This window comes from Myotis brandtii, unplaced genomic scaffold (assembly GCF_000412655.1).
Source record: "Myotis brandtii unplaced genomic scaffold, ASM41265v1 scaffold266, whole genome shotgun sequence".
NCBI classification, from domain to species: domain Eukaryota; kingdom Metazoa; phylum Chordata; class Mammalia; order Chiroptera; family Vespertilionidae; genus Myotis; species Myotis brandtii.
In genome coordinates, this window is record NW_005360124.1 from 2,258,824 (window position 1) to 2,270,133 (window position 11,310).

An 11,310-nucleotide genomic window follows, 5' to 3' on the forward strand; every position below is an offset into this window, starting at 1 on the left:
GGGGCCGCTTTCCCGGAAGTGCGGCTGCGTGGCAGGGAGCTTGGCCCTGCATCTCCGTAGGTGCCCGGCGGAGCGACCGTGCAGAGAGGAGAACCGGTTCCTGCGGAGATCTCGGTCCTTGGTGCCGCCGTGTGTGTGCGTGAGTGAGTGTGCGTGTGGGTGAGTGTGCAGGGGGCGGGACCCCAGGCAGGGCAGGGGTCCCGCTGAGTGCGTGCGTGTGTGTGAGTGTGTGTGTGTGAGTGTGTGTGTGTGAGTGTGCGTGTGGGTGAGTGTGCAGGGGTCGGAACCCCAGGCAGGGCAGGGGTCCCGCTGAGTGTGTGCGTGTGTGTGAGTGTGAGTGTGTGAGGGGTCCCGCCGCGGGTGGGGAGGGAGACTCGCAGTGGAAAGAGAGTTTGGCTGTCTTTCCCGAGTCCCAAAGGGAGAGGCGGGATGGACGGGCCCCTACCTCCCCGGGAGTCCGCCAAGTTCATTGCTGAGAACAGCCGAGACGTGTCCATCGACGGCGGAGGCGTGCGGAGGGTGGCCGAGCTGCTGCTTGAACCCCAGGGCGGCCGACGAGGCCGCGGTCAACTGGGTGTTCGTGGCAGACACACTCAACTTCTCCTTCTGGTCGGAGCATGAGGAGCACAAATGTCTGGTGGGCTACCGGGGCAAGACGTACAGTGGGTACTGGTCCCTGTGCGCCGCCATCAACAGAGCCCTGGACGAAGGTGGGTGCCCCTTCGGGCCGTCAGACCTGCAGCCTTTGAGGCGTCAGCTTCCCGGGAGGGTCCCGAGGAGCGGGGTGGGAGATGGAGTCATGTGCTAATAAGGCGAACCTGCAGTTCCTCTCGCCAGCCCCGCAGCTTACAGTAAAAGCATGCTAAGAGGCCGTCATTAAACATCCTTACTCAGCGGGCGCTGATCCTGGTATCAGTGTCGCAGCTAAGCACAAAAGCCAGTCTGATGCAATCTTAAGAACAAAGGGGACAGATAGAGAACACGTTTTACGCAGCCAAAATACACCTGATGTAATTTTACAGTTGTTAGAAGTGGATGAAACAGTACAGATGAATCCATAGAAAATGAGGCACCTGGTCTGGTTTTCTATTACTCATCCACTTTTAGTTCATTCCTGCAACACTCATTTAGTTTCATATTAACTATGTTGTAAAAGAAAGGGGTCTGATAAATATAAAAATGTGACATGGTTCCTTTGCGTTTCCTTTTCTCCCCAAGGGATACCAATAACTAGTGCTTCGTACTATGCCACAGTGTCCCTGGATCAGGTTCGGCATATACTCCGTTCTGACACGGATGTGCCCATGCCTTTGATCGAAGAGAGGCATCGGATTCTCAATGAAACCGGGAAAATCTTGCTTGAGAAATTTGAAGGCTCCTTTCTTAACTGTGTCCGAAAAAGTGAAAAAAGTGCACAGAAGTTAATGCATCTGGTAGTTGAAAACTTTCCCTCTTACAGAGATGTGACTGAGTTTGAGGTGAGTTGCTTTCGTTGGGGATTTTAGAATTCTTGATTATCTTTTCATTGTCAAGTCTCTTAGTTGTGGACTCTTATTCTGGAACTCCTTTTTGAGAATAAAAACTTAAATTTTGAAGTTCTTGTGGACAAGGAATATAACAAATTAAGTAGTGTTTCAAAGACATTACTTCTCTAGTGATTTCTAATCAGTATATTCCCATAATTCTTCTGTCCCTTTGTGTTGTCCTTTTTATTTTTTGGTTGTCCTTTTAAAATGTTTCAAACCTAAATACAACACTGAACCTTGAACATGATGTTGTCACTTAGGGATAAAGAGGTCCTTTTAATACTTCAAAAAATCTACTTTCATTAGATGAAAATCAGAATGTATACTAAATTTCTCTATTTAAGTATATTTAAATAGTTATTTTATTAAATTCTCTACTTATTTAAATACATTTAAATAATTGTTTTATTTAATAATTTTAAAATAATTCTCTATTAAAAAGTATTTTTTGCAGAGTTCTGATATATATGTATATATATAATGTGTTTTCCTTTACATGGACAGAATACTTTGACAGTATTATTGCTTTATGGTACAAAATAGTTTAAAGAGATTTACTTTTAAAATGGTGAGCATTTTGTATACCGTTCTAGGTATGTAAAAATTTAGAATCTTATCACTGTATATTTTAACTATGACAAGAATTGAAAGCAACTTCAGCAGATTCACATAATATAAATCTGTTGATTTATTGCCTAAGTTAATGAATACTTAAGTCAAATGTTCAAACTACCCTTTTGTAGTCACATTTCAGCAACTAAAATTACCAATAATATTGCTTAAATTGCTCTTTGGAGCCTAAGGACAAGGGGCATATTGTCCCCTTTGCAGCAGGAACCAGTTGTAAAAGAAAGTTTAATTAGTTTATCTTAGGTTATTTAGATAATAGTTAGCTTTAAAGTGAGAGAAGGCCTGATTGTGTATGTAAAAATTCTTTTATTTGCAAATGACAGAAACAAAACTAGAAAAAACGTATCAAAAAGAAGAATTTTTGGAAGGTATTTCGGATAGACACATCCAGGATCAATCAAGGGCTTAGTGCCATCAGGATTCAGTTTCTCCTTTTAGCTTCTGTTGACTCCATTTTTCTCTTACTGTTGACCAGCTTTTTCCATGGAGGTCCATGAACTTTGCATATTATTGCTTCTGCGGACGGACTGATTTTCTCAGTTCCAGTTCTAAAACTTATGTGCAAGGACTGATTGAACTGGCAGGGATTGTGACCGTTTAGATGTGGCTTTCAGGGTGTGTGGATGGGCAGAGACAGTTCTTAGAAAAGAGTCCATAGGTTAGCTTACTGTTGAACTTCATTCTGTTTTAACTAACCATTTTGCTAATGCAGAGGTTACTTTGAGATTTGTTTTCAAAGTACATCATTTCAGCCTTGTTTTTCAAGAAATGGATCCAGTTCCTGGGTCCATTTGAATATAAGGGGGGGGGGGCAAAAGTAGGTTTATAGTTGTGAGTACACGAAACACAGAGTTTATTCTTGTATTATTACTTACTACTTATTGTATTATTTTCCAAACAAACAACTATAAACCTACTTCTGCCTCATCCTATATTTGTAGAGAATTTTGAGTTAAATTATAACCCACTATCTTATAATGCTGAGTTAATTTTTTTCTTCCATGTATAAATACAATTGGTAGTTTACTTTTGTTACATATTAACTTTGACCATTTCCAAAAGTGGCAGACAAATTCTAGCTGTTGGTCAATTATGTCTTTATCTGTGAATAAGTTAATCACAGTATCTGAAAGGAAACAGGCAAAAATGAATGTTGTGATTCTCTTCCGAGGTGAGTTTAGGGATGATTATTTTCTTCTTTATACCTTTCTATATTTATACAATTAATGTGGATTATGTTGCAATTAGAAAAACATATATAAACTCTCTAAAGAAATACTATCTAGCTATAAAAAATAATAAGTAGGTCGATTATAGTGACACAGAAATATGTACATGAAGTAATACTATTGAAAAAGAACACTAAATAGTATCATGATTACATAAGTTGTATTTTATGTGCCTTGAAAAATATAGGAAGTAAATTTGGAGTGATAGAGGTAATTTAATATTTATTACACCCCCCCTTTTTTTTTTGTAAAAGGTCTATTACCAACAGAGTAAGATAATTCTTCCCTTGAAAAATATTTTCAACATGTCTTTTTTTTTTTATAGCATTTCATAAAGCTTTGAGATACCCAGGTAACATTTATATTCTCTTCACTCATCAGGGGAAAAGAATTTCTTTTTACAAACGGGCCCAAATCCTTGTGGCAGATACGTGGAGTGTGTTAGAGGGAGAAGGAGACGGCTGCTTTAAGGACATCTCCAGTATTACCATGTTTGCTGACTATAGATTACCTCAAGTTCTTGTTCACCTGGGAGCCCTGAAATACTCTGAAGAACTACTGGAGAAGCTTCTCAAAGGTTTGTCAGCTTAATTAAGACATTCTTTTTTATACTGTGAATTATTGTTGAGTCTCTAGTTTCTTTCACAAAAGGTCTCCTTTCCTTAGAAAAAAGAAATGCTTATTGTTAAAAACATACGTAAAGAAAAAATGCAAGGGCAATTAAAATATGGAGAAAATTGCTTTTTGTTGTTATACTATGGAATATGGATATTGTGGGAAATTGCACTATTTAAGATATTATTATCGCCGAAACCGGTTTGGCTCAGTGGATAGGGCATCGGCCTGCGAACTGAAGGGTTCCAGGTTCGATTCCGGTCAGGGGCATGTACCTTGATTGCGGGCACATCCCCAGTGGGAGATGTGCAGGAGGCAGCTGATCGATGTTTCTCTCTCATCGATGTTTCTAGCTCTCTATCTCTCTCCCTTCCTCTCTGTAAAATATCAGTAAAATATATTTGAAAAAAAAAAGATATTATCATTTTAGAGCATCATAATAGAGTGAAATCTAAATTTCTATTACATGAAGGTGTGCAACACTAAGACAGTTCATCAAGTGTAGTATTTGAAGAGTATTAAGCCAAAGAGCACACTACAGTGTGAAATAAAATAGGGATGAGAGGTAATATGAAGTGGATTTTTAGTTTGGAGGCTTCAAGGTCTGCCACTGGGTTATCTTGCACAAGTCACTCAGTTTTCTTTCTTTTTTAATTTTTATTTGTATGAGTTTATTTGTTTACTTGAGCCAAACTGGTGACATGCCAGGAAGCAAGATTTCAAATGCTCCAGTCACTCGCTTTTCTAGGTTTGTTTATTTACCATTATTGGATTTGATTATTCTCAAGAGTGGAAGCCTTATTATAATATAAGAGTACAAATAATTGTGTTTGTGAGAAAATTAGCTTTTTGTTTCTTAAACATTTCTTTGTGTAAGGAAAATAATTATATTGTAAAATTTTAATGTTAATTTCTCTTTTGGGTGCTGTATTTTCAGCTACTTTTTTCTTTATTTTTAAAAGAAAGTCATTTTTATGTTGCATAATTTTCTCTTGTGAAATAGATTTTAATCACTCAAGAATAATACAGAATATAAAGGCACCATTATTCCTGTGGTTGCTTCTTCCAGGCTTTAATGCTGCCTTGGGCAATCCACTTTGTCTCTCTGTTTCCTCATTTGAAAAATAACAAGCCATTTTATGTCATAATGCTCATGTCCCGGGTTATTATTGGATACCTTTAAAAGGGACAACTGTTAGCAGTCAGGGCTTCCTTTGCATACAGACATAGTCAGCTGATCTTTTTTTTGGCCAATGTATATGCTGCTCGTTCCTATCTCTAAACATTTTCTTGCCTGGTTTTCCTCACCCAAATTCAAATTTTCTTTTTTCAGTTGAAATCCTACACATCCACAAAGGCTTAGCTCCAGTGCTACCTCTTCCACATAGCTTTTCCTGACTCTTCATGATTTGTCCATCTCCTTCTCTTGAATTTTTATAGCATCCATTGTCTCTGCTACTGTGAAAAAAACCCTGGTTAGAAGGGATCCATCCAACATAGTTGGACAGAGTTGTCTGAACTTTCTCCTGCCATCCTCATCGTCTCCAGATGCTCTTTTCCAGATGTGCATCTGCAGCTGTTACTGCCTTCATTTTTGTCCAGCTCCTAAAAGAAGACTGCTATCCTTACCAGTTTGGTATAGGGTGAACAAATATCTTTGCCCCTAGTTTGTTTAAACAAAGTTGGATTTTTTTTCCTGAAAAGTACTCTATTAGCAAACTAGAGGAGAAACAGAAACTATAAATGTAAAGGTATATGTACTGAAAAAAAAAATCTTAAGTGAAATCTAAAACCAGGTGGCTTGACTAGATGAGGTAGAAATTTCCTTAACTGACCTCTAATGATTCTGCCTCCAAACTTGAGGATGTGCTACACTTATATTTCTTTTACTCTCCTCTTTTCAGGATATCTCCAGGACAGTCCTTGGAAAGCCTACCCAGATTTTTGTTTATTTTATCTTTAACCCATCTCTTCACCAAAGGCATATATATATTTTTAGCCAATTATAAAGACTGACAATGCAATTTGGCTAGATTTAGATTCTTCACTGTGATTCTAGGGTTGAGTTTTAGGCCTAATATGTTGGCCATGTTGCCTTCCCTGACTCTATGTTTGTCATTCCTCTCAAATGGTTTCATTTTTTTCTCTTTCAAAAATCCATGTCCTATCCCCCTGTATTAGTCTCATAAGGCTGACATGCAAAATTACCACAAACTGGATGGCTTAAAACCACAGACATTTATTCTCTCACAGCTGTGGAAGTTAAGTCTGAATCCCTCTGGAGGCTCTCAGGAAGAATCCTTCCTAACCTCTTTCTAGCTTTTGGTGGCTCCCAATAATTCTTTGCACTTTTTGGCTTGTAGCTACATCACTTCAAGTATGGCCTTCCCTGGGTGTCTCCTCTCTCTCTTTGTATCTGCTCCTTTTCTTACAAAGACACCAGTCATGGCATATGAGACCCACCCTAATCCTGTGTAACCTCATCTTAATATGATTACATCTGCAAAGAGCCTGTTTATAGATAAGACCACATTCACAGGTACCAGGAGTTTGACTTGACTGCTATCTTTTTGGAGAACACAGTACAACCGACAGTTACTTATTGGTGGGTAACAAAGTATGCTAAAATTTAGTGACTTAAAACAAGACACTTATCATCTCACCGTTTCTGTGGGTCAGGGGTCTGGGTGCTGCTTAACTGGATGCCTGTGGGTCAAGGTGGCAGTCAAGCTGTCAGCTGTGGTAGTGGACTCATCAAATGACTCTACTTGGGTGGTGAATCTGCCTCCAAGATCACTGTTGTGGTTGATTTGAGAATTCTGGCAAGTTGATAGTCAAGTTTGGGAGAATTGATAAACAAGAGAATGAAGAGGAAGGGATGGATTTGTATGCTGGCACCTGGAGCAAAATAAGGAAATGGAGGGGCACAGCTAGTGTCTGTTCTTCCACTGGTTCTTCCCCAGTGACCAGTGCCTAAGCCCTTGGGAGAGATGGGTAGATGGGACGTAAGTAACATTACTTAAGATTCCAGGTGACAGAGTGGAACCTAGTGGGGCTGGAGCATTTTTCTTAAGTCTCATTGGATCATTGTGCTTATCGGGTACTGTGAAAATCTGTGTAAGAGGCCTACAGATGTGTTCAGCCTGAAGAGTGTTTTAAGCAATTTTTATTAGTTATCAACACTTGACAGGAGATTTCATATGAAAATCAAACCTCTGACTCTTATAATATTTCTTTTAGTAAATATTTATTGGGGGCTAGTATGTGCAAGTTGCCATGCTAGGTCCTAGGAATATTGAGACAAACAAGCCAGACATCATCCATATCCTTGTGGAACTTAACTTGCAATTTTGAATTAATGCCTGAGTTTAGAAATAGTTTAAATTACCAAAAATAAATAAAGTCAGAGGTTTACAGTTTTAAAACTGTGTTTTGTTCTATAGTACTGTTCTGAGTAGATTTCATATCATTGACTGTTGGTGCTTCTTGCTCTGTTTTTCCCTTTGCAGGAGAAATGCTCTCGTATGGGAGTAGGCAAGAAGTAGAAATCAGAGGGTGCTCACTTTGGTGTGTTGAGCTGATCCGGGATTGTCTTCTGGAGCTTATTGAAAAAAAGGGTGAAAAAACGAGTGAAGAGATCAATTCCATTCTTCTGGATTATTACTTATGGGACTATGCCCGTGATCACAGGGATGATATGAAAGGGATTCCATTTCATCGAACACGTTGCATATATTATTGACCCAAAGTGTAAATTGACCCAAAGTAAACTGCTTGCGTTTTTATATCACATAATTGTTTATACAATTTCACTTTGATATTAAGAGAAAGTGGTAGGGTTACAGCAACAAGAACACTGATTACCCAGTCTCACTTAAAAATTTTCTCCTGACATATCACTCTGTATTCCCAAACTTATCCTTTTTCTGCTTATTTAGTTTGACACTATTTTTCCTTTTTGTGAACACATGACAGAAATAGTGAAGGAACTTTAATGCTTTAAATCTCAGATTTCTTAAAATTAATCATGTCTTATAATTAATCTTCAGTGACAGTATTTCATCTATTTAATTGGTATCTTTTCACAATGTATAATTTTCTGTATACCTTAATCATGAGATATGAAACAGGGGTGGGTAAGGTCTTTGCTATATAATTGCTGCTACTCTTATAAAATCTTGACAGCTTGTTTTAAACTCATTATTGGTAATGACAGTGGGATTTTTTACATAATTATTTCAATTCAAGATATCAGTCTGTCCAGTTTTATTTTTCTTTCAGAGTATATAACTACATTGAAATTGAATAAAGATTTTAAAAACTTTTCTTAAACCTGAAATGTATTCTTTCATTCAAATAGAATTGACCAGATATAATTTTAAAAGGTTTACAATGAATTTGATTATTTACTTTATATTTCAGAACTCTCATTATCTGCCACTCACTTATTTCCCACTTTCACCCCCGCCTTCTTTCTAATCTTGAGTTTTGTTATTATCTACCCTCCCAGCTCCCTGTGACTGTGTGACTCAAAAAGGTATTTTTTCCCCAAGCACTTCCCTGCCATCTGCTGGAAACTTGTCATAATAACTACAAATATGGAAATCATGCTTGCGTTTCCCACTTGCTGGCTTGACCTGCAGAGTTTACCAGGGGTGGGCAAACTTTTTGACTCGAGGGCCACAGTGGGTTCTTAAACTGGACCGGAGGGCCGGAACAAAAGCATGGATGGAGTGTTTGTGTGAACTAATATAAATTCAAAGTAAACATCATTACATAAAAGGGTACGGTCTTTTTTTTTTTTAGTTTTATTCATTTCAAACGGGCCGGATCCGGCCCGCAGGCCGTAGTTTGCCCACAGCTTGTTTAGACTGAAGACTGTAACATCTACTCTTATCTGAATTTCCAGTTTGCTGGCCTGTCCTTCAGATTTTGGACTTGCCAGCTCCCATAATCATGTGAGTTAATTCCTTAAAATAAGTTTCTCTGACTCTCTTTAAATGGATAGATAGATAGATAGATAGATAGATAGATAGACATTATATAGGTCTATAGATAGACCTATGTCTATCATTATCTCTCTCCATATTCCATTGGTTCTGTTTCTCTGGAGAACCCTAATACAGGTATAGATAAGTAATATGGCAAAATAACTCAGAGATATTGACTGTAAAATAAAAAACTAATAAATGGCCCTAGCCGGTTTGGCTCAGTGGATAGAGCGCTGGCCTGCGGACTAAAGGGTCCCAGGTTCGATTCTGGTCAAGGGCACATGCCTGGATTGCAGGCTCGATTTGCCTCCCCCCCTCCCAGTAGGGGGCATGCAGGAGACAGCCAATCAATGATTCTCTCTTATCATTGGTATTTCTATCTCTCCCTCTCTGCAATCAATGAAAATACATTTAAAAAACACACACACACAGAAATAATAAATGTATGGTGCAACTAAATCACTTGCAAGATTCAGATATAAAATTTACTGACTAAAGCAATTGGAAATTTGAAGAAATATATTATTGTGGCGTTCATCTAAGTTTCTCTTCTCATGCACTACATTCCTTCTTTTCTGTTTCCTTTCTGTTTTTATTTCTTTGGGTTAAGGATATTTTTGTTTTTGTTTTTGCACATAGTTAGTTCTCTTTATAGACTCTGGTTGTAGGAACAAGGTGCCTGCGGGAGGATATTTTAGTTTTTAGTGGGAAAAAAAAACTGGAATGAAATTAGCTTATTGAAAAAGGAAATGTAATGATAAAAAAAAGGGTAAATCCAGGGAAAGAGCTGGCCTTAGCCATGCCTAGACACCATACCTTATATTTCTTTTGCTCTGTTTGAAGAGATAACTAATAGGTAATGAGTCCAGGCAACTGAATGCAATTTTTTTGCCAATAGCTCAAGCAAGAATCAGATTTTGCTGATGAGCCTGGCTTGAGTCTCAGGTGCCCCATGCACCTCTGCACCTGCCACTCTGGCCTTTGCTATGGCCTGGGGCAAAGGTCACATACTTGGCTTGCCTATGAAGTGGAGCAGGGGCAGTTCTTGAAGAAATAGAGGAGATTTGCTTATTGAAAAGAAGGGATAGCCAGCATCCCAAACAACCTTGTCTTCTATACCTTTGTATGTTCAGAATATTTTGGCAGGTGGGGATCATTTCAAGGTGGGAACTGCTGAAGAAGAGCTAGGAAAAGCGTAAGGCTACAGTCTGAGTTGGTTCAATGAAAGAACTAATTCAATTTAAGGAAAGAACTAATCAATTTTCTGTGGGGGGAAAAAACCTAGTAACTCTCTCCCTTCTTTTACCATTCCTACTTTGACATTCTCAGGGTTGGTTGCAGGAATGGAATTCAATTATTAAGGCTCAATAACTTTGATGATGCCCGAATTAAAATGAAAAGAAACAATAGGTCAAATGGTATTTAATAAGAAATCTAGATATACTTACCTTGAGGAATGAAAATAGTAGTATTTGGAAAGCAAAAATCTATGAGTTCAACTCCAAAAAAAGAAACTATTGGTTGATCAATTCATTATTCTCAAAATCAATAACTAAAAGGGGGAAAAGTCAAGTATGTATCCTGCTATTTCTATACTAACTGCATTTCAGGATAATCTGATGGAGGGAAAGCTCTTTTCTATAGAATAATTTCAGCTAATAAATGTAAAAAGGAATATTGGAATTAGAAAATAACCATTTTGGAATTCCTAATGAATTAGTAGATCTGGAAAATGACCGGATTTATTGACCAATGGCTGTTAAAACTATTAAGTAAAATGTTGATGGGGAACTTTTTTAATGGATGGATTAGGCTGAATGCACCTGAACTCACCAATAATCTTAACATCACCAAAAGTGGGATATGCAGACATTTTGTGCCTGCTGGTGTGTTGCAATAGGAAGTACACAACCCCATTTATGAATTATTCTTGGCAGAGAAATTGAATCCGAATCTAATCAAGAGTCTAGAGTAGACCTAACAACTAATTTACAGAAAATGTAGGGAATAGAGAAACAATTTAAAAGACAACAGAAAGCTGTAGTCACCACATGGATGAACCTTTAGGACATTGTGCTAAGTGAAATAAGCCAGTCACAAAAGGACAAATTCTGTATCATTCCCTATATGAAGTACCTAGAGTAATCAAATCCCTAGAGACAAAAGTACAATGGTGGTTGTCAGGGACTGGGGAAAGGGGTGAATGGGGAATTGTTTAACTTAAGGGTATAGAGTTTCAGGTTTTCAAGATAAAGAATTCTGGAGATTGGTTGCATAACAATGAGAATGCACTTAACAGTACTGAACTGCATGATTAAT

At 38.2% G+C, this 11,310-nt stretch overlaps 1 protein-coding gene across 1 annotated transcript; it reads left to right on the plus strand.

Annotated features, from left to right (window-relative positions):
• The first annotated feature begins 245 nt into the window (after positions 1 to 245).
• LOC102241039 (chromosome unknown open reading frame, human C9orf64) lies at positions 246 to 7,760 on the plus strand. Its single transcript, XM_005868276.2, is given in 5 exon segments — positions 246 to 532; positions 534 to 710; positions 1,219 to 1,478; positions 3,767 to 3,962; positions 7,510 to 7,760. Coding segments are annotated over 5 exon segments (969 nt in total). The 5' UTR covers positions 246 to 429; the 3' UTR covers positions 7,743 to 7,760.
• The last annotated feature ends 3,550 nt before the right edge of the window (positions 7,761 to 11,310 follow it).